The sequence below is a fragment of the Volvox carteri genome (assembly GCF_000143455.1).
Source record: "Volvox carteri f. nagariensis unplaced genomic scaffold VOLCAscaffold_36, whole genome shotgun sequence".
Taxonomy (NCBI): domain Eukaryota; kingdom Viridiplantae; phylum Chlorophyta; class Chlorophyceae; order Chlamydomonadales; family Volvocaceae; genus Volvox; species Volvox carteri.
Window position 1 is genome coordinate 464,512 of NW_003307579.1, and position 23,082 is coordinate 487,593.

A 23,082-nucleotide genomic window follows, 5' to 3' on the forward strand; every position below is an offset into this window, starting at 1 on the left:
AGGTACACCAGCTAGCTGCATTGCTTGTTATCACTGGTGTGACCAAGGTTTATTGGCCAGGAATGCAGCTGTCAACTTGGTCGGCTACCACAGGTCCTTAGGATCGGGGCCTTACGATACGACAGTATTGAGAGTTTGCTGCACATTGCTCAGTTTGGTTGTGTTGGGGTACTGCAAGTCAAACGAAACAAGCTTGTTTCGTTTGACCTGACGGGTTTCATGAGGCCCGGGGCGCAACCGCCCAGACGCTGCTGGATTATAATATGGCTAGCTAGCTAGCTAGGGGGTATGTCCGGTTCGTTCCAACGTGCGTGTGATCTCCTTCCGCCGCCTTCCGGGAGATAGACTTATGTGAGATAGGGCCGAACAGGTTGGAAATCTTCACGGAGAGGTGTTGGGGGCACTGGGGGGTTTGACCGGCACTCGGCATTCACTCCATTTACCGGCCAAGCACTGCTAAGGTTCACAGAAATGCGAGATCCCGAGGTTCATGACATGTGAAACGATTTTCACTATTCTCCGGTTTATGGTGAATAGTTTACCGAGCCCCTGCTGGTTGGCTGGATCACAACTTTGAGGAAGCGCTGCGAACTACGCAAGCATGCAGCCAGTCCTTGGCAGTCATGTTGGGGCTTTCGGCTGAGGGTCGGCTGAGGGGACGCAAGCACTAACGCCAAACCGCCTGGCCCACCTCCTCTCTTTCCGCATCCACACTCTTTTTGAAGGCATCGCATACTTGAGCAATCAATGCGATCAGTATCTAATTTTCAGCAAGGAAATGGTACAATCCCCTGCTCCATGCATTTAGCATACGACAGTCTTGTTTGCTGTAATGGGTGTGATGGCCGAAATCTGCCGCCCCCTCCCTGGCTTCCGCAAGCTGCAGGTTGCTTCCCCCTTTCCGGGTACCCGGATGCCCAGCTACAATGAGAGGAGTGAGAAGCAAACCAGGTGGTGCCGTGGGGGTGGCACGTTGTTTATATGCGCTGGGGCAGATGGACGTGCAAGCAGACGTACGACATACAAGGACATGGGTCAAGGCAGCGCACAATTTGACCCAGGAAGGGCGCCAGCATACACAGAAAGCATACACGGCACCAGCGTGTTACAAGAGCCATCATGAAGATAAGAGGCAAGGTCACTGCGCGCCCATCAAGGTGGTGATGACCACCTCCCGAGGACCTCCATGTCAGCACTTTGGAAAGTTATCATGTGGCAAATGGGAAGCGGCAAGCAGCTGGGGCATTGCTACGCCCCCAGCCGCCGTAATAATGCAGGCGCAAGCGCCCGTAGAACCGCCCTTGGCGCTGCCCCCAAAAGTACTCGCTGTCCTAAGGATACCTGGTGTAACGTAGGAAGGGATGCTGTGGGGTGTTTTTATGATCTGAGGCACGGGCACTAGCAACTATAGGTGTTATGCGGGCCAAGGGTTTGCGGTGCGGATTTGCGTTTGGGGTTATTGACTTGGCGGCAAGCTGCCCGGCTTAGTTAGGAGCCCGTACAGAACTACGCAGCAGCACCAATGACATCCTGTGTAGTCGACATGGCCCGCCAAGGCCAAAGCCTCTTCTGAAGTGCAAGTAACGTTGGTGCGATAATGTGTGTTTTGTGAAGATAACATAGCCAAAATAGCATGTGTGCGCGCGCGCGTATGCGTCTTAACGATGCATTTCATGCGTATGTATGTATGTATGTATGTATGTATGTATGTATGTATGTATGTATGTATGTATGTATGTATGTATGTATGTATGTACGTACGTATGTATGTATGTATGTATGTATGTATGTATGTATGTTGTTACAGGGTGGTATAGCTCTACCAGCGCCCCCCTTTCCCGAGGCAGTTCCCTGCTCTCCTCTACTAGAGGGGCACCCCACCCGACTTCAGAATGTATTCGTTGGGTTCAGCAACTACCACCAGCATCCAACCAAATCTAGCGGATCAACGGCGCCTAAACTTAGTTCCTGGTCAGCTCGCAAGTTAATATTGTCACGTCCTACACCGTCCACAAGATAGTGGGCCGCCTCCCATTTCAATACTTCTCACACACCCAAGAGGTCGGCAGGCGAATTTGTACCCGTACACTCCGGGAGCAGAAGTCAGGCCTTAACCTCTGCCAGCCGCCTGCCTGATATGCGTATGTATGTGCGTGGCGCGTGCGTATGTGCGGTGTATGCAACAAAGCCTTCTGGAATGGTGGCCCCAGTCTCAGCGGAGGCCATTCATTGCCAGTACAGCGATGTCGCCCGGGAGGGTTGTGGAGGTAGGTAGGTACAAAAGACGCTGCCTGAGCTTAAGAGTCAAACAGGCGTTGGGAGACAGGTGTAAAGCACTTAGGTCCATGGGTCATGTGGTCCGGCCGGGGCCCCCCCAGGTGTTGAGTCCTTTATAACCCTGGATGGGGCCCTGGATGGGGACCTGAGCGATCCGGGGCGGTGACGGTTACACAGCAGCTGCTGGGCACCTCCCCCGAGGAACTGGCATGCGTTCGCCACTACATGAGATGACAGCGACACTGACACCTTGATCCTCGCCCCTTTTTCCTAGTAGGCCGTGTTCTTAGGGTTTATATCCCCTAAGAAGTGCTTCTGGGCAGGCGGGAGAGTGTCTCAGGTTGCCGGGTGCTGCCCGAGCGCCGTGGTTCGTACGGGGTTTGCCCTGCGGCGGGTGCCTCTTAGGGCCCGTATCGGCCAATACAGTATTTGGGTTATGCGGGCAGCACCAGCTGATGATTTGTAACCTGAATCCCCATCCCTATCCACTGTTAACATCATTCATCATTAGCGTTGCTGCGTGATCTGTATGTGTACGTGCGTGTGTTGTCCTGTGGTGCTTCGGATACGAACCAAGAAAAGCCAGCCATTTGCCAAAGCGAGTTTTAAACCACCGAAAGAGTTGTAGATAGTCACTGCATCCGTTTCGTCATCCAGAAAATCCAGAAAAATGAGTACCAACTGCACGTCGTCCCCCACGTCATACCAAACATCGATGCCTCACGACGCCGATGCCTTCGCAGCCGCCACCAGCCCTCACCACGTCGCACAGCGAAACGGGTGATACGGATCGGTGGTGAACGTCAGCCCTCCGAAGGAAAATCAGAAGCAAGCAAAGAAGTCTTGAAAGAAAGGCCTCCATTCCTCTCCCACCATCACCCCCGATCTAGGGTTTCCCTTGCTGACCTGCACGACCTCAGTACACAACACCGCACGATACCGCCATGCCGCATTTCCTTTCCTCTACTGGGCCCTATGTGCGTCTTTTCCTTGATGACATCAACCAGCTTTACGTCGGGAACTGTACTGCACCCCCCTCCGGAGTTCATTGTCATCATCACAAAGTTGAGGCCACACCCTCGACCCCACGACCCAACGCTATTCCCTAACCAACCGCCTTTCTCCATATACAGCTCCTGCGCACACCCGCACCACTTCCAAATACGTTTGCCGCAATGGTCCGGGTACACGCAGGGGGGAAATGCAGTATGGTAATAGCAACGAGAACAACGCGCGTCCATTGTACAACCTTGAGCTTTCGCGGTCACACTTTCCTAAACAGGCGGTCGTACGAGTGTACACCAGAATACTAAAAGTATAAAAGAATTATTATGAAGTCGAGTGAGGTCCTGTGCGCACTCAGGTATTGTGCTTATAACCCGGGCATACCACAACAGAATGAAACGCCGTAGAAATTAAAAAAAGACGTGCCCCCAGCCCCAGCCCTTTGAGCCCTCTGGCGCAGTGACCCCCCTCCCACCCCATTCACCAAACCGCTGCAGCTCTTCCCCGCCGTGGCAGAGGTCGGCGGGGGGGAGATGAGTGGCCGCGGCTCACCCCTGCATGCCACCGCAGCCACTACTGACGCCAGCCACCTCCCCGGGCTGTGCCACGACAACCCAGTCAGCCCCCGCTGCACTATGGCTGCCAATAAAAGAGACAGCGGCTAGGCACCGGGCCCATAAAGCATGTCTCTTAGTATTCGACTCGCGGGGGAGTAGCTGTATGCGGAAGGCAGGGACCCGACTTGCAGTTTGCGTGTGCGACCCGACACTCCCTGGCGCTGTCCACACAGACAGGCCCACAGGCGCCGCGGGACCGCACCCCCCCACAGCCCTATCCACCATCCACCTGCAGGACTAGAGCGGGAGGAGCGGGAGGAAGGGGGGGAGATATAGACGGGGCAGGGCAATACACTCCACCCCACTTAAGCTCCACCACCACCACCCTCCCATGGCCACTGGCAGCAGCAGCCACCACCGCCGCCATCCTGCGCTGTTCGCCTTCACGTGCCCCTCCTGCCGAAACCGAAACCTGGGGCCTGGAGGTGGCCGCCCCGCCCCGCCCCGCCCCGGCCCTCATACACACACACGCACAGGTTTTCCGCAGCAGCAGAGCACATCCCCGCGGAAGGACTACTTTATAACCGGAGCCTGAACAAACCTTACCCTCTCCAACTCTCTTTTCACAGGCTTTCTTTTAACTCCCCGGTGACGGGTGCAGCACGTTCTAGACCTTGAAACCTGCGAGGGCGCATCTCCGTACAATGCCGTACACTGGAGCCACCCGCGTCATCATCATCATCATCTTATGCTACACACATATACACTTGCGTTTGAAGGGGGAATCTAAAGCCGAGAGACAATCCACCACGGCCCCCGCGACCGACCTGGCCTGACCTGCAACACACGCGGTACCTAAACACGCCATCCAGCGAACCCACCTCCACCACCACCAACAACAACATCGCCCAATCGGAAAGCTTCTGCCTGCTTGAATGCCGTACACACACATTAGACAACGGCCCAATAACCGCCAACGGAACAAACTGCAAGGGGGATGCTACGATGAACTGACAAACTTCACCAGTCGCGCGGCCCATCACGCCCCACCGCTACGACCACCACCACCACCGCCACCACCACCATCGTCGACGTCTCGTCATGCAGTCAGACGAGCAAGCGAAGCCAGAGCCCAATGGGTAAAGCTCTTTAAAGCCTTGGGAAGCCCTCAGGACCGCCGGGCTACCCAACCCTTGCCAACACCACTGTCAGCGTACGGCGGCTCCTCCTGCGTGCGGCAGGACAGCCGTGCCTGTACGGCAGTACGGCTGCTTACCTACCAGCTGCCCCCGTACGCCACTTGTCGCCAGGTCAAGCTGAAAGCCTGTTGGGGATATCTCTCTCGCACACACACATACATACATACATGCACACACACATGTCTCCCAGCCACCCCGCAGAGCCCGTCGGATCGCGCTGTTGTCCCCACGACAAGTATCCAACTGCGCACAGCCACATCATCTCACATCACTCTTAACTAAAAAGCTAACCAACCAACTGACAAACTCTAATGGGCTGACGTAGGGAGGACTGGGATGTAACGAACAAAAAACGTACGGTGAAAAACTAAATTTGCTCAGCTAACGGAATAATGAGAAGGTCGGTTGGTACGGGATACGAGTTCTCAAGGTACGAGAACCACCAGCACCATGTTCAATTCAATGTTGGAAAAAGAAGGCCAGGGTAATGAGCGCCACCACCACTAGAAACGAGTAGCCCATGTACTTGGAGGGTGTGTTGTAGTACTCGGAGCCCAGACCCGCCCCGGGCACAGTGCTGATCCCCGAGAGGAAGGCCTTCGGGTATTGGGAGCGAGTGTGTGAGAAGGGGGGAGGGGGAGCCGGGGGAGCGGGGCGGGGCAGGTTAGGGGGGAGTCATGGGCGATTATGGCACTGCGCCAGCTGTGTCCAAAGTCCACATCACCGGGGGCCCAGGGATGGGCGGAAAGGGGGGGCCCAGGTCCGAGGTCCGAGGTCAGGACGGACGAGACCGACCCCGCGGGTGCACCACCCGCCACCCACATCACGGGGGGACCAACTTCCCGCAGAGAAGGGGCGCAGGGGGGAAGAAGGGGGAGAGCGCGGGATCAGCGACGCACCTGGACACCAGTCCTGCAACAAGTCCTCCGCGAACACAACCCCTCCCTTCCCCCAGCAGCCAAACCCTTTCCGATACCCTTCCTTCTTCGCCGCCTTTAGCTTTACACATCACCACAACGGCTTCCGTTCTTTCTTTTGCTGTCTTTTGCTGCAAGACTTTACTTTGTTCCATCTAGGCGGCTGGGTAATTCTTCTGCGTTTTCCGCCTTCTGCCTTCTTTGGGCTTTGGACTTGCCAGCTAGTCCATTCGCCTCGCAACCCGAGCTGGCCACGTCGCCGCCAGTAAATTTTCCTTCCGCAGCATTTATAGCTTCTCCTGGACTACCCGTCTATCTTTGGTATCTGCTCCATTCGCCAGTGGTCCGTCTTTACCCCCTGGAGCTTTACACATCGACAGGGCCCCTCGAAAACCCTTCACTCTCCCCCACCTCCCCCGCTCCCTCCGTCCCCCGCACCTGGTACGCCGGGTCCAGGTAGTTGTCCCGGGCCCCCTCCCGCACTCGAGCCAGGTACTTCTCCGCGGGGAGCACCTCCGCGGGCAGCTTGAACAGGGGGTTGGAGACGAAGGCGAGGGCCGTGTACTGTGAGCCGTCGTACGTCTGGACCTGCAGGGGTAGCGTGGAGCCACCACACCGCCGCCAGGTTGCATATGAAGGTGGGGGCCGCGCGGGTGCCAGCAGCGCGGGTGCTGCTCTTTAGGAAGCAAGGTTTCATAGAGGGACCTGCTGCTACGTTTGTGCTGGTGGTGGTTCTTGCGGTGGTGGTTCAGCCCGGAGAAAGGATGTGCGTAGGCAGCACGGGATAGTCGCTATTATGGAGCGAGGTGACATAAAACTCCCACCTGCACCTCCTGTACGATGTAGCCACCCTCCCGCTTGGCGAGCTTCTCAAAGTCCGCCCGCGTCACCCGGTACAGCACACCGTGAACCCGACCGTCGTACGGCCGGAAGCGAGGCTCCTCCTGTACGGCACTCGCGTAACGCAGGGGAACGGGTATGGTATGCACGTGAAGGCTTCTGGCAGCACCGGTGTGCAGACCAGGGCACAAACGCAACCTGACACACACAGGATCCCTCCGGTTCCCTGCATTACATCAATAGAGGAAATCCCGCATCACGTCCCCTCCCTCCCAGTACACAGTTATACTTGACAGTGTCCGCACAGGTGCGGAGGAGTCCTTCAAAGCCGGGGGGCTCATGAACAGTTTATAAAAGGTAATGTTACGGGCGGTGTCGGTGGGGCGATTGTCGACATCCTACCGGCCCCGTTTGAGCGTGAAGCGCCGGAGCGCTGCGTGCCTCCTGCCTCCCAGACCTTGGAGGGAAAGCTATAGCTAATGCCAGGGGGGGAACTGCGGCCATGATGGCCATGCGCATGCGGCGCCCCTTGAAACCCATCAGTTCACTCCCATACTTCGCCCTCCAGCCACCATACGCACTGCATTCTCCATAACACATGTAATTCATCTTACACCGCTCTGAAGTCACAAAGCCTGTAGGTACGTGTGGCACGCTAACGGTCGTTGCTCCTATTAACCTCTAGCTCCCAACATCCCAACCACCTAAAGCGCATAAACATTTGGTGCAATCACCGGGGTAAGCCGGTCCCTGCGAGAGCGGGCCACCCGGGGCGGTGCCCCATCACAGGGCGGTGCCCCCAACCAGTAATGGTAACGACATTCGCCCTGACCCCCTTGGCCCCGGTGACCCCGGGGTGGGGAGCCCCCCGGGTTCGCCCAGGGGGTCTTCGCACGTCCATCGTGCGTCAAGCCTCTTCACAATATACATACATACGTACAGAAACCCAGGGACAGCCACTCACCTTCCCCTCTGCGGTCTTCCCGCCCTCCTCTGCTCTCTCCAGAGTCGCATACCCCCCCTGATGCTTGAACATCAGCCGTATGGAGGGGTCTACCACGAAGGCCGGGTCACGACTGTGGGGCGGCATATGCGTGTATGCGTGTATGGGGTTAAGGTGGTGTATTGGGTTGGTGTGTAAGGTTAACCTGGTGGGGACGAAGGGGATCGGGGGCGTGAGGAAAATAATCTGAGACCCGGCCAAGAACCCCCCTTCACACCTTCCCCAGATGTACGCATATACATACATACATACATACATAAGTATACATTTGTAAATGTGCGTGAAACGATTTGGGGTTGGTGCGACCAAAACAGCGCCAAACGTGCCCCGGGACGTGAGGGCCGTGGCCGCCTTTTAGAAAGCTTGTGTGCATGAACGGCCAGAGTTGATTTGGAGCTGTGGCCAGGCGCGGGCTGAACGAGGCTCCCTCCCCACCTCCTCCCAGCCCTGGCACAACGTGCCTCGCACCCGAACTGCACCGCACCACACCAACCACACTAGGCGGGTGGTGACTGAAAGGGGCTGGCGGGCCGCCTGAGTAAGGTCTAATGGGTGTGCAGACCCCTCGGGGGCCCCGGTCACCCGCGCAGCCCACGGCAGGAAGGGGGATGTGTGCACTACGTGACTGCCTGTTGCTATCCCCCCTCCCGCGCATTTGCCTTTCCCTAGACTATCGCCCATTTCTGGTAGTTGTTTCATTCGTCAATGGTTCCTCTTCACCCCCTCTCTCTCCACCCCGTTGGACTTCTACTGCAGTCTGCGGGTTGGATGTCGTCGTCGGCTGCTTCAAGCTGCTTGCGTTATGTGATTACCCTCCTACCTTGCACAGCGCCCCTTCATCCCTCCCCTCCCTTTCACGCGCCGAGCCGAGCTGCGTTCCAAGCTTGAACAACATGGTGAAGCGCGCGAGACGCTACACTACAGTCCCTACGTTGGGGCTCAGCCCGAGCTGGCGGCCCCTTTCCGTTTCCAACAGCCTGGCTCGAAGCTTCCAGGCCAGGCCTAGGGGGACTATCTGACACACCTTCTCAGCGCGCACAGATGGTTTCCGCCTCACAGCCGTCGTATAACAAGCCACACGCAAAAACCCTCCTGCCTGATTCCTAAGCTCCTATGTATCGCAGCGGCCCTCGCACCCGCCTTCTCACATACGAATATACCTACCCCACCTACACACGCGCTGAATGAATCCCCCGTGAGAGCATTGCACGCCAATAACATTTCATCTCTTTTCACGACCAATCGCATGTGCAGTGTGTTTTAAGGATCCATGTTGCTCACCTGAGCACTCGAACCTCCCTCCTGGCTAGTGTCAGGAAGTTCATGTTGGCGCCGTATGCGAAGGTGATCACTGTGTCCGCACCTGAAGCCTGCAGCTGCGGCTGCCGCGGTGGCAGGCGGGGCTGCGGGTTGGGCCCCGCAGCTGGCTGAGTGGCAGTGGGCTGCCGATCCCCCGAGTTCCCGCTGGTGTTAGTTGCGGTGATTGTACCAGTGCCGCCAGCGTGGGTGTCGCCAATGGGTTCTGCTGTTCCTCCGCCGTTTAAGCTTTCCCCTCGCTGGCCGGCTGTGACTGGCTGCGGCGGGGGAGGGACCCTCGCGGAAGATGAGGGCGATGGGGACCGTGTTGAAGGATCTTGACCCTGCTTGGCGCTGCCATCGCGCCAGGACAGTGGGCCAGGCCAGGCCCAAGCTGACATGGCGCGGCCGGCGCCGCGACCGCGCTGCGCGCGCGCCAGGCATGTCCGCGATTGCTGATGGGCCACTGAGAGATGATACCAGCTGTGGTCGTGATGCTGGTGGTTGCTAACGCACTGCTGCGGTGGATGCATTTGATCGACGAGGATGTTCCCCCGGCCCAGGACAGCTGTTAGTTGGGAAACTCAGAGCTACGCCAGGTACCGCGGAGTAACCTATAGCACGATATTAAGGAAGTCAAACTGCCGGAACTTTCTGCCCTTACACTGTGCCAAATGTGGAAAAGCGCAACGCGGGAAACTATGCCAAAGACAAGGCCACAGGTCCAGTGCTGAGCTGCACACAAATATAAGCCGATTAATAGTACATAGTGAGTCTTGTGCGCCTGAGCCACGCAGCCTGTTTGATCGAGAAAAGCCGTACTCACACGGCAGCGCACGCGCCAACCTCCGACAGATAACAGCATGAACGCCGCCCACCTTCTGAGGTGGTTAATGACGACCCATATGACGACCAATCCCTCGTAATTCACCAATCGTTGTAGGCAGTTCCGTCATCCTGTCGCTTTCTTCCGTCGCCCGTATTATGAGCGGCATGTCACTAAGACGTTTAGGAATTTCGTTCCTGAGGCAATGTAACAGTGAAACAATCCCAACGTCTGCAAACGCGCTAGTAGGGCGACCCTTATTCCTGCGGAACAGCCTGTGGACCCGTTTTTACGCATCGGAGGCTAAAGAGGAAGCAAGTTCAGCTGCGAGTGGAGTTGCGGCGGATGAGGGCAAGCCCGGCCCTAGCGTCGAGGGCGACGACGGCGCGGCCGACACGTCGGCCGGAACTGACGTATCGGCGCAGGAACTCATAGCCCAGATAAAGGCAAAGGAAGAACACGCAGCTAAGCTTACGCAGCAGGTTGGGACGGGTTCTGCTATTGTCCAAGTATTCGGTTCGATCGAGAAATTCGGTTCGATCAAGAACGCAGTAGTTTGAGTTCTGCACCGCTGGTGCAGGTCGAGTCGTTAACTGATAGCCTCAAACGCACACTGGCTGATATGGAGAACCTCAGGGCACGAACAGCACGCGAGGTGGACGTCAGCAAAAAGTTTGCTATCCAGGTACGATAGCGGTTGGCCCCATAGGGCGGGGTGGGGCGGCGTCCCGCAGTTCGGGAAGTATGGGCCGAATGAGATGCCGGGAGCATTGGTAACGTTACAACAGCATTCCGCAAAAATGATCAGTCCGCCTAGTTGTACGGTAGCGTCGGTACCCTCGCCCAGACACATGCCTCTGCTATGCCCAGGGCTTCGTCAAAGCGCTGCTCGATGTCCCTGACAACCTTGAGCGCGCAGCAAGTGTCGTGCCGCCGGAGGCGCTAAAGGAGGACGGAGGCTTGCCGCCCGAGAAGTTACGCATCCTGTTGACAGGATTGCTGGAGGGTGTGCGGGCTACAGAGAGCATATTGCTCAAGGTATTAAAGTTTTTGCCTGGGAAGCCTTTGCCTGGTCTACCGGTCTGGCGAGGGGTCGAACGGTTGAATTGGGAAGCAGAGTATACAGGGGATACGGTGCGTCGGTTGACAATTTCGCCAGGTGATGCCCTGGCTGTAAATCCGGTTTCATTTGAAACTGCTGTTTGCAATTCCGTGAACAGGTCCTCAAGCAGCACGGGGTCGAGCGGTACGACCCTGCGGGGCAGCCCTTCGATCCTAATCTTCACAACGCCCTCTTCGACGTGCCGGAACCATCGAAGGAGAATAACACCATCGCCATTGTCACAAAGGTACAGGACGCATGTGTTCGACATTAACATCAGAATCACATGGCCATGCTGTATTGCGAAAGCAACTGCTAAAAAGTGATTAGTCGCTCAGCTACCCAGGTTATTCGTCCAAATGGTTGAAATCCACCTCTTCCGGTCCTATTTTCAGAAAGGTTACAAGTTGAACGACCGCGTCATACGGCCAGCAGAGGTTGGCGTCGTCAGGAACGTCACGTCATAAGTTGGCTCAAGATGCGAGCACACGTAAGCAGGTTTTGACGTCCAAACGTGCCATGCACTCTTCCACAGGTCCTGAAATAAATTACGCCAATCTGCGACACACCATGCTATGACGACTAGGCAAAATGCATGCTTGCTCGAGGGACAGCTAAGCTGCACCGGAGCGGTTCATGAAGACAATCAATCGCTAATCATATGTACATACCGCTCGCAGGCACGCCGCCTGGCGATGAGGGTGCAGTTCTACCCTTACGGACAATGAAGGCGCGTAGACTTTACACAACAATGCTGCCAGATGGGCAAGCGTACGCACGTGGCACAAGGGTTCCATGTGGCGTTAACGGCGCAGCGGCGCCAAATTAAGTCCCAAGATACCCAGACATGTTGCCTAAGAATATGAGTGCTGCAACGCTCATGCGACTGGCAGCTGCTGCGGCAGGAGATGGGCCGGCGGGGAACGCTTCGCAGCCTCGTTGTACTTGGACGAGCTGTACTTCTTCCAGACCGCAGTCAGACTGCTTGTCGGGGCCTTCTGCATAAGCTCCGCGAGGGCAGTGGCAACGGGCAACACCTCTTGCAGGCTGTAACCACAGTGCTTCTCGAGCGCACGCGGATAGGTGTCCGCCTTCTCATACGAGCACATAGCCACGTGCAGTGCTGCTACGGCGATGATGGAGTAGTAGTGTTTAAGCATACCAGCGTCCACCTGGGCCAGCTCAATAAGGTAGCTGGACAGCATTGTAACATCCTTGTCAAAGTGCATGTTGGCAGCCTTCAAGTCGCGGGCCAGGAAGTTGTAGGTAGTTGGCAGCGTCAGCTGGAACTTTAGAGTGTTGAGCATGATCTTCTCCATGCCCAAGATTTGCTCCTTCGTGTAAGCGCGGTCGGAGATGTAGACAAAGTCGCGGACCTCGGGGGCCCAGATCTCCTCATACTTAGAGGCGATCAGCATGGACGTGACGCCTACCTGCGGGGGTTTAGGGGCGAAGCAATATCCGAACGGGATGATGGGGGGATGCGCGACGGAACCCTGAGCAAATCCTGGATAGATGGATAGATAGACATTTGATGCATTTCGATTTACTACCTACCAATGCGAGGGTTGAATCTGCCCAACCTCGATACGAGTACAGTTGCCAAACTTTTATGGACGAACATGTTCTTGATTTAGTCTGGTGTTCGTTAAGTGGATGTAAAGTCGTGTGACAGCACTTACCAGCTGAAGGTTTTTGCGCGTGACCTGCTTTTCCGTAAGGAAGCGGTCGATCAGGTTCACCGTCAAGAATAGCGTCTCCGGCATCAGCTGCAATGCACAGAAGCTTCAGAAGTGAGGTTGACAAGCCCCTTGCTGCAACCCGTTGACAAGGCCTAGGCTGCCAGTGCAGACATGCATGAAAACTTGAAATTGAAGGATATCTCTCTGCTGTCCCCACCTTAAATTTAAGGTGCACTTCAACAAGCCAATCGACGAGAATCGCACGCATCTTGTCGTTGATGTCCGTCTGCGAGAAAGAGAAAACCAAGAAGATTATGCAGTATTCTATTTGATAAAGCTATTATCTAACAGCTACCTGCTTGCTCATGTAATCGGCGGGAACCTTGTACTTGGCCTCGACGCGCTTGTAGTAGTTGTAAATGTCGTTCACGTAGTCTGCAGCCATAAGCGGATTGAGCTTATCTCCACTGTCAATATCCGGCAGCGGCGATGGTGGAGGAGCCCGGACGCTCTGGCTCCCGACAAACGCCTCGCTGCGCTGCGACAAAAGAGAGCTCATGCTCGGGCCCTGAACCCGCTGGGCCTGAGCAGCCTGAGCACGCGTACGCGGCACAAGCTGCGCCGGCCGCAGCGTGGCACCAGTAGGCATAGGCGCATCCTTGACAACAGCTCCGTCGGCCCTCTTGGCTGCGGCACGGGTCTTGACACCACCCTCCACTGCCGGAGCAGGGGCTGTAGCCTACGCGGAGAAGAACCCAAGAGTTAGGTCATAAAGAATGATAGCAAAGGCATCTTTGACACCCACCTTCTCCTTGCCCAAAACCGGCTTGCCAGCAGCAGCGGCAGGTTGCTGGTTCGACAAGTCACCCAGCGCTCTACGTAGGGGGGTTGCTATCAGCAAAGGCAAAAGATTGATAATAGGAGCACCAAGTTTGCATGATGACACACCGCCGTTTGCTTTGGCCCTGAAGACCCAGGGCAGCCTTGGCACCAGCGGCAGCCTTCCCGGCCATGGCGTTCGGCAGGACACCGTTCTCGCCCTCAACAACCTGGTTGGCTGCACGCATGGCCATTCTGGAGAGATAACAAACAAATAAATAAGTCCGGTGCTCAAGAAGGCCTACGGCCACGGGCGCGCGAGAAAATTGGGGGGACTGAGAGCAGCTACAAGGCTACTGGCATAAGCAATTAATACTTCTTGATTCAATGTTGTAGGTGTAAAAGGACAAACGACTGTACAATTCTCCATGCGGATTGAGCTTTTGTCTTTGTCTTTTTTGTGAATTAGTACGGATGGATCCAGCGATACTTCCATTTTCATCCCCTCACCATTTTGACCCTTTGTATCGCTTCAATTTGTCGCATGTGGACCGTGGTGCTGACGAGGATTTCCAGCTGAGTTTTCGCTGGAGAGTGCGCTCCTTCAAGGACAATGCGACCCAGGTCACAGCTTAGGCAGAGACAATTTTCCTAACACAAAGTGCCCATAAATAATGGAATCACACGTTTAGATGTGCGGCTTAACGATGGGTGCATGCCTGTGTGCCGGCTACCTAATTGTTACATGCAAACAGCGGAGCCTTTCTCTAGCCAACATCGCGTTTCTTTTTTTTGGGGGGGAGAATGAGGATCACTACTGGAGTTTCCTCTCGTGGCGTGAACAAAGCGCACTTTACTTCACTATTCGACCCCACCCTGCTGCACGCGGCTTCCTTGGCATGTGGCCCGTTTTACAGACCCTGAAGGCGTAGCAAGAAACTTGAGCTGCACGATGCCGCTCTTTCGTGCAGAATATGAACGACGCGGCCAGCACAGGGCATTCCTGAATAGGGGCCCCTCTGCAGCTTACAATGACGGCGGAGGGGTTGTGCCAAGGAGGCGATAAAAGTGTGATACCCGGCAGTCCTTGTTTCGTTGTAGGCGTTACCCACTTGAAGACAGAGTCAGAATTCCATGAGAGGCTTGAAGAGGCCCCTTACGATTGGCATTATACGCTAGACCCGTGCAGATGACGCTTACCTAATGACTGTCGCAACTGCCCCGCAGACCCCTCAGACCCAATCCATGGTCTCGCCTAAGCCTAGCCGTTTTCACGTCCATCGACTCTACGTTTGTCTAGCTCAGTCGTTCACTGTTCTTCCACCAACGGAAACTTGCTGCAGATTTGCGGCAGTCAACCGTTTTCGTATACCGTTGCCCACACAGGACTCCATAGGGGCGATGGTGCCCGCATACACAGACACCGTTGCGACGCACAAGAAGTGTCGCGTAGCGACGAGCATGTCCCCCATGCCATTACTCCCGCTAGTCTGCAATGCAGGGATTACGTGGGTTTGCAATCTACATGAGCCCACATCGATACGCTATAGCAAGCTGCTGCAGGTCATTATAAAGGTCCGTAATGAATTCTGTGATCGTGCCCATGGTCATCCTAAGGAAATCCATCATGACTCTCCGGGGCAGTGCTTACTTTCGGTCACAAGATTCACTGCTGTTCGAGCACTGCATTCTCTCTTGTTGACGATTCAAAGCTTACGCCATGAAAGTCCATCGCTACGAGACGAGATAGCTTGCCACACCCCACTCGCTCAGCATCTTACCAATCGAAACACTACCAAACGATGACATCGCGACACAGCTGCAATGACGCGCAAAGATCTACTTCATCGCGTATCGTCTCCGTGCCCCCGCATTTTGCACACCTGGCGCGTCCCCATGGGAAAGCCGCCGGCCGCAGTGCAGCGCGAGGCCTTCTCCTGACCGCAAGGTATGGCTGCCACCTACCGAGACCCATGCTTCAACCCAACCAGGTATACAGCATCCCAGCAGCACATGGCAGGATGCTGAGCCCCATGCCTTCATTGGCCCCATAGGTTCCCGCACTGTCTTCCCGCGCGTCAAGTGTAGCACACAAAGACCAGGCCAAAGCCCACGGCTACAGCCGCATAGTGCTATCGCGTTGCCATGGCGACCGCAGCAGCTGTAGCAGCTGTGGCTGGCACCTTTGTTGGGTCCAAGCTCATGAGCACCTGAAGGCGTCAGATGCATGCAAACGAGCATAGGGGCATTGAGATTTTAGCGCGTGTACGCGGGCGCCCATGTTAGCAAATGACGTGCAACTTGTGTGCAAGTCCACTTGCCTGGGTTACGAAGCCCTGGAAGCCGGGAGTTTCCAGATGCGCCGCCAAGGCCTGCTCCACGGGACGTCAGCACACACGCGTGAGGTTGCTGAGTCATGTCGTTACGCGCAGCACAACCGTTGCACAACATCTCATTCCGCCATAAGGCATGCAGCCGTAGACGGGATGTGTGCACACGCGACGTTCCCTTCAATAGCCCCAGTGTTCCGCGTAGACAGTAGGTATGCTCAACACCGCAGGACTCAGGAGCCAGGGGCCCAGGCTCTTTGCCTAGCCACCAAAGTGCGCTGCCTATATCATTGCGAACTCGACACACAGACGTGTAGTTCAGGTCCACGGCGACACGTGGATGGATGTTGAATAAAGTGGTGGCCCAAGAGATGAAGCCCTAAGGGACCGAAAACCTAGGACCGTGCCCTACCTGCCCCTAGGTACGCTCATTCAACATTTCCCAGTCTGCGTTGTGCGATCTCAACAACCCCTGCAAAAGAAATCTCCATCCTGCAAAAACATGCATGACGGAGAGTACTCACCCGCTCTCTGTCTGGGGCTGTGTCGATCCTGGTGAGGAGATCCCGCAGATGAGGGTCCGCCAGCATATTCCGCAGCTCCTCGTTGTCCGCTGCGGTCATCGTAAGAAAACATGTCATAATTGCCGTCATGCTGAGTGCAACAAGCCATGGCGGCGCTGGGCGACTCTAGTGTGGGTGCGGCTATCTTGAAGATCCACTGTTGGGCGAGGGTGTGTTGTGGCAGCGCAAAGACAAATATATACTTGCTCGGGTGCAGGGGTGGTGTATAGGCTGATGCTGTAGTGTGGCCCAGGCTGTGTCATGTCAGTATGCTATCTGCCGGCCAGGAATACCGTCAAGTCTTAGCCGTCTCGCGAAGCTCCCATCACCGTTGGTTTATACTGGTCCTGTCCATACTTAACGACTTGGGCGAACCCGATCTACCATTGCGGCAACGCTATGTTGTTGGGTCTAGCTTTTTCCAAAACCTGAACAACGATGTGTAGCCAACCTTTCAACTCCCCTGCTGGCATCCCATGTAACCTTCCCTTTGGAAATCTGGCACCTCGCGCCAAAAACACACATGCTCTGGAAACTGCCCTACGATGCACAGCGTCTGAAAGCAACGCACCTAGCGCCTGGTACTGCGATCGCCGTAGCTTGTAATCTTGTTCATCGTCTGCTGTGCTGCCGGCCTGGGCATCTCCAGAAGCCGCTTCGCCCATCCTTGCGGTGCCAGCACCAGCACCAGCCGCGACGCTGCCACAACCGTCTTCTAGAACGCCTGCTCGAAGCCATGGTAACCCAGGACATGCACGCCACGGGTCGAGGTAAGAGAAATTCAGTGAGCCTTCAACTCACCGAGGAGTTAGGCTGCAAATGCCATGTTGGAACGGTTGAGTCAGGATCACGGGACACGGGATGTGAGTCTCCTGGACTACCGGTTCCTCTTTAATGGTGTAGCCCTACGAAGCCCCAATGATGGAAGACATGTCGCCATGAGTTTCCGCAGGTATGGGTTAAGGGTTTTATGACATCGCTGGGTCCAACCCACCTGCATCCTCCCCTCGATACATCCGCACTTGGAACTTGTGAATGGCCCCAGCTGCAGCCTCCCGTTTAATGGCCCGGATGATAACCTTGGCGTTGACACAGCTCGCCGCCAAGAAGGCTCCAGGCAACGGTGCGAGCTTAACACCAGCCTCTGTGCATAGGAACAGGGCCTCCCCTTCATCAAGACGCGAGACCTTTAACCGCTGGCCAACCCGCAGAGCTGTCAAAACTTCAGATTCGACATTGACGAGGTGCGCAACGTCAAGGTCCAAGTCCAGCTTGTCCGACATCTTCCACGATAGCCTCCAAATGCTGATTGTGAAGTTGTTGAGCAATGGATAACGCTATAAGTCAGTGTTAGCAAACATGGTGACGTTGATGCAGGTGGTTCAACACGTTCTACAGTTCAAAGCACTGGCTTGACATGTAGCTTGTGGAACGCTGGATTCAAAATCGTGGGAACGAACTTTGCGAAACTTCGGCTTCGGAAACGCCAGCTCCGAAAACGTCAGCTCCGAAGGCACTGAAATCTTATAACCCCTCGAATCATAATAAGAAGTGGCGAGACTTCTATTGGGTTTGCCAGGACCACACAAGTACATCCGCTGCATCTGATACACGATCAAGCTAGGTATACTGATCTTTCAATTGCCTTCACTTAAGGGTAAGATTTTCCCATATTTTAAACAGCTAATCATAAAATAGATATCCCTGTCTTGCATGGACGTGGTCCATATCGTTTTCGGAATCGTCGTGTCGGAACATTCAGGACGCCTGTGCACAGGATGCTGTGCATCTGCCCGAACCTAGATCAGAAAACCCTTGATGAATCCCCAGCCATAGCAGCTGATAGCGTGTGCTATGCGTTGTGCTTTGCGTTGTTCGCAAACAGCTTGCCTCCTGTTTGCGAAGTACATGGCCCAGCCGGCCCCGTCCGGCCTTAATCTCCTGGGTGTTGCACGCCAGCGTCCTTACGGTTCCCTGCGATGAGCGAACATACTATTCATAAGTTAATATGCTCGCCCACACCCCCGTGTCTCTTGGGACGTGGACACAGGCACCTAGATTTATATCGACACGAGAACGGGCAAGATGAGCGCCGCAGTGAAAGTCATGCGCAGCCAGACCCAGGTGCTGCCCGGCCCACGCCGGGCCGTAGATGTGCCAGGGGCTTCAGTTGTAGGGCCCAGCGGGCGCCGGCCAGCTGCCTTCAGTTCCGCATTGCCTTCACGGGCGTTGCGGGTCCGCGCGCAGCCTCAGCAGCAGCAGCAGATCACCGAAGGCCAGGATGAGCAGCGCTGGGATGCGCAGGTCACCGAGGGAAAGGTGGGTCGTTTGGGATCTTGCGAGTGCATCTGGGGTTACGAGTCATGTTCTCCCGTGAACTGGGTCGTAGCAGAACCTTTGTTGCCCTACCTCAGGACGCACGGTTACATAGCAGGGGCTGTTTCCTTACATTGCCGTTTTGACAACCGCCCACACATGTCGACCTTTCCAAAAGCCGCCCCATACAAGCCTCACCTAGCCCTATCCGCGCTGCAGGTTCGCAACCTGTCCGGGTCCGACATTCGGCAGTACCTGGCGGACGGCTGGCTGCTACTGGACGTGAGGCCGCCCACCGAGGCGCAGAAAGCTCGCATCCAAGGAGCCATTGAGGTGAGATGTGGGGCCGCTGACGGGAACGAGGGCTGGGAATTGCATGCATGGGCCTGTGGATAGGAGACCTTCACCAACCTGGACCCCGACCTGGCCGGGCGAATGCTCTGGTGTTAGAGCGGCATCCGCTGGGTTGCGGGGCGTCTTGGGATAAGATTGCGTTGCGTTGTGCTGTTGAGTAGCCGTGTGTGAGGGGGGAAGGGGACGGGACGGGAGGGGTTATCTGGTTTTGTGTGGTTTGCCTAGTCCTTACATCAGGCAGCTGGCACCAGGATAGGTGGCCAGTTGGCTTAACGCGGCTGGGCTGGGGAGCATTGGCATGTGGTCTACAAAGGCCTACGGCAAATGGGTTTTACGTGGAGTCGTCCATAAGCCGAGGTGGATGGCGTTTGCGGCCAGTAAGGGAGATAAATGAGTCGCTGTGGGGCCCTGTGAGGCAACATTAACATCTGAGTTCCGTACGGCGGAACTTCCTTATCCTTTACGGAGTGGATGATCCACGTGTTGCAAGTGAATAGAAATAGCTCTGCCCTATCATGGGTCAAGTCCGTCGGGCCTGCTGTTGGGTGATTTGAAGCCGAAGGGGCTCTGCACGCCGCCCACCCGTCCGAGCCCCAGGAGTGCGCTAATTGAGCCCCCGGCTTCACTCACTCACATACCCATATAAATTAAGCTGCTGCAGTAGGTTTCATCCTCTGTGTGTGTGTGTGTGTGTTTGTCACATGTAGCTGTCCATCACCCGGCAACTCCGCCCTGGCACCTCATCCCTTATCTGTTTGTCCTGATTGCTCGCCCAGGTGCCCCTCTTCGTGGAAGATGAGTCGATGAGCCTGTCCTCTATGATCAAGCGCATGTCGGCATTCGGCATGGGCGGCTGGTGGCTTGGCGGCACCCACATGATGCCCAACCCCAAGTTCATGGAGGTGGTGCAGGTGGGCAAAGAGGGGCGCCGTGTGAGGGGCTATGGTACGGGTCGGTGGCGCGGGGATTGTACTATTAAGCGGCCGGCCTGGATACACGAGGAGTTCCGTGGACTTGGGTTGCGGTGTTGGGTGCGTCGTTTCCTTGTCGCGTAACTGTCTGCCATGTTTGACCCAGCATTTAGAGCCGGGCCCGGGGACCTGACCGGCAGCTCTCAGGCCCAGGGTTTCGCAGTTTCGCAGGCCCAGGGTTGTTGTTTAGGATGGCCGACTGACACCGATTTCACTTAGGACGTGGGGGGATGTTGGTTCTACAGGGGCTGGGGTGTTGTGGGCTTATTTTTGTTGTTATTGTTGTTATTGTTGTTGTTGTTGTTGTTACGTGGTCGTGGGTGCGTTCCCCGTACCTGCAAACCACCCTAATACGAGCCGAGGGCGCAAGGGCTGCCAGATCGCCTATAAGCACCATCCTACCTCGCACTTCAAACGAAACAAGTGATGAAGGATACTAACGACCAAAGGGAACGATAGAGTTGCGGTGGGACCATATACGTTCCAGCATTCTTGCCAGGCGTTCAGGCTCCCACTTCATAGCGTCCTTCATGTGCTCGAAGCGTGGGAAATCCATATCAGATCTGATTTTGTCGTCCACCGGACAATCCAGCAAAATGTGCTTCTCATCCTCGATATGGCTATCAGTGCCGCAGCAGGGGCATACTCGCTCCTCCCTAGGTATATAACGCCGTCCCTTACGCGCTCTGTTAGCCGCCAATGGGCTTATATGACTGAGCTGATGCCACGTTGCACGCGAGCCGCCCGATGCCCGTTGAACCGGCGACCTACTGCCTAGTGTATGCCGTCGCCGTGCTGGGCCGGATGCGCTTTCATCAATCTTTCAAAGTCACAGATGTTATTTCCACCGTCCAATCGGCTTCCATCTGCCGGAGCTTCTTTTTACTTAATTCATGTCCCCTCGGTATAATCCGTTCCAGGCCAAGGTGCCCAAGACCGCGCGGCTGCTGGTGGGCTGCCAGAAAGGCCTGCGTTCCCTTGCTGCGTGCGAGCAGCTCAGCCTGGCGGGCTACGACACGCTGGCATGGGTCAACGGCGGGTTCGACAGCTGCAAGAAAGGTGGGCCGGGTTGCCACGCGGTGTGGTCCACAAGCGGTTTGCTTTAATGTTGAGATCCGCACAAGCGTTTCATATAGGAGCTTGCAGTAGTAGATGGAGCAAAATTGCCGAAGGTCCACCCGCCCTCTTCGTCCCCACAAGGCAGCACGCGTGGTGCCCAGGTTACGCGGAAAGTGTTACCTAGATGACCCATATTCCTTCACGAGTTGCCGGCCAGAAACAGGTTACAGACATAATTTATTTGAGGCTCCGCTTCCTAGCGATGAGTTACAGGTGTTTGCTTTTGGCTCTTCCCTGCTGCTGCGACATCCGCTCCCGTACAAATATGTATGTCTTCGCTCCTGCAGGGGAAGTTCCGACAGTCGGAGATGTCGATATTCGCTATGCGGGCATTGGCGGCCTTAGCGAGGCTATTGGCTGGACGGAGGTGCAGCAGGAGCAAAACAAGGGTCTGGGCAGCGTTGATGGCGCGCTCAAGCTGGTCGGATTGATACTTGTGGCTGACTTGCTGCTCTTTGCTGGGGAGTATATTCAGGCGTACACGAATGGCAAGCTTTAAGGGGCCGTGTTGCAGGCGTATAAGGTATTGTCTGTCGGTGCTATTGTACGTGAAGTCGTTATGTGATAACTGTGGCATTTGGATGGTCCTTGAAATATTTTGTTGTGCATTGTTCATTTTTCCATTTTATCTGCTACGGATTTTTACAGCTTGTTAAGGATGTATATCAGGTTGGCTTTGGGCCAACCACGAAATTTTCGTGGTGACGAGGAAGAGTATGTGCTGACATTAGAACTCAGTTTCTAGAAAACTGTTCTGTAAGATGGCAGCATCCATGGCACCTGCCGGAGAGGCAGCAAGTGGACCGCTTCTTAGTGCAGTGAACCCCAGCGATATCCACGTTTTACTCGTGGACGATGAGCGGCTTACGCGATTGGTAGTTGGCAACTTATTAAGAACTTGCAAATACAAAGGTGGGGGTGCACCCGTTGGCTGACAAACTGTTGGCCACACATGATGTCATACCAAACACCGACATTTTACCCCAGTGACAATCGCGGAGAGCGGCAAACAGGCGCTTGAAGTTCTGTCTAAAGCTGGGCCTGGAGCTTTTCAGCTTATCCTTACGGTGAGGAAGCAATGGTCCCTTGGTTCGGGGGCATCATGTCGCATTGTGATGAACCTTCCTGCACGGATTACTAGCGTCATCGCAACAGGGATAACATAACATTAAATCCTACACACTTCACTACCCTCAGGACGTAATGATGCCGGACGTGGGAGGCCTGGAGCTTCTTCGGTTCGTGCGAAGCCACCAGCACTTGTATAATGTACCTGTCATCAGTGAGTATACCCAAACTGACAGACGTGATCCGCCCACGTGGGGTTTCACAACGGGTGAAGCCCATGTTTCGAAGGGGATGCGTCTGGAGGAGCGTATCCAAGCACTGAGCTACCCATAATTTCTTGCCCGAGTCTGAGGCCGCTTGGCCCTCGAATTGGCCCTCGCGGGCCTTGTGGGGGAGTGGCTTCCCTCCGGTCCGCTGACTCACGCACCGCAAGGGGATAAGCTTCCGCCGGTCCCGCTGCTGCTGCTGCTCCTGCTGCTGCTCCTGCTGCTTCTACACTGCGGACAAGACCGATGGCAGCATCCCCCATCCGCCCACCCCCTCACTCCCTGCCCTCCCGCCTCGGTTCGGGGGCCCGCATCCCGCGGTGCGCCCCGTCGGTAAAGAACCGCAGTCTCCCTCCCTACCGCCCCTCCATATCCAGCGTCCGAAACACCAGGGTGGCGCCTCCTCCCTACCGCCTCCGACCCCAGCCCAACGGGGTGCCGTCAGCTCCCCTCCCGGGCAGTAGCGTCCCGGTGTCTTGGCGTCCGCGTGGACAGGTCCGGATTCGTGTGTATGCATGTCCTCTTTCCTTTCCTGCCACCTCTCCCCTCTCCTCTACATCTCTCTGCAACGT

The 23,082-nt window shown here is 55.8% G+C and overlaps 3 protein-coding genes across 3 annotated transcripts; all 3 read right to left on the reverse strand.

Moving 5' to 3' along the window:
• Positions 1 to 5,497: 5,497 nt before the first annotated feature.
• Positions 5,498 to 9,627, reverse strand: VOLCADRAFT_94220 (uncharacterized protein; the record flags this gene model as incomplete). Its single annotated transcript, XM_002953477.1, has 5 exons — positions 5,498 to 5,635; positions 6,394 to 6,543; positions 6,780 to 6,899; positions 7,760 to 7,871; positions 9,080 to 9,627. The coding sequence occupies 5 exons, from the start codon at positions 9,625 to 9,627 to the stop codon at positions 5,498 to 5,500; spliced, it is 1,068 nt and encodes a 355-aa protein (XP_002953523.1).
• Positions 9,628 to 11,900: 2,273 nt separating this feature from the next.
• cycb1 (B type mitotic cyclin) lies at positions 11,901 to 13,777 on the reverse strand (the record flags this gene model as incomplete). Its single annotated transcript, XM_002953478.1, has 6 exons — positions 11,901 to 12,455; positions 12,705 to 12,791; positions 12,922 to 12,990; positions 13,060 to 13,443; positions 13,510 to 13,579; positions 13,653 to 13,777. 6 exons carry the CDS (start codon positions 13,775 to 13,777, stop codon positions 11,901 to 11,903), a joined length of 1,290 nt encoding a protein of 429 aa, XP_002953524.1.
• Positions 13,778 to 15,655: 1,878 nt separating this feature from the next.
• Positions 15,656 to 18,320, reverse strand: VOLCADRAFT_105953 (uncharacterized protein; the record flags this gene model as incomplete). Its single annotated transcript, XM_002953479.1, has 5 exons — positions 18,307 to 18,320; positions 17,411 to 17,753; positions 16,988 to 17,140; positions 16,378 to 16,466; positions 15,656 to 15,733 (listed from the first exon to the last, which is right to left on the reverse strand). The coding sequence occupies exons 2-5, from the start codon at positions 17,697 to 17,699 to the stop codon at positions 15,656 to 15,658; spliced, it is 609 nt and encodes a 202-aa protein (XP_002953525.1). The 5' UTR covers positions 17,700 to 17,753; positions 18,307 to 18,320.
• Positions 18,321 to 23,082: the final 4,762 nt, after the last annotated feature.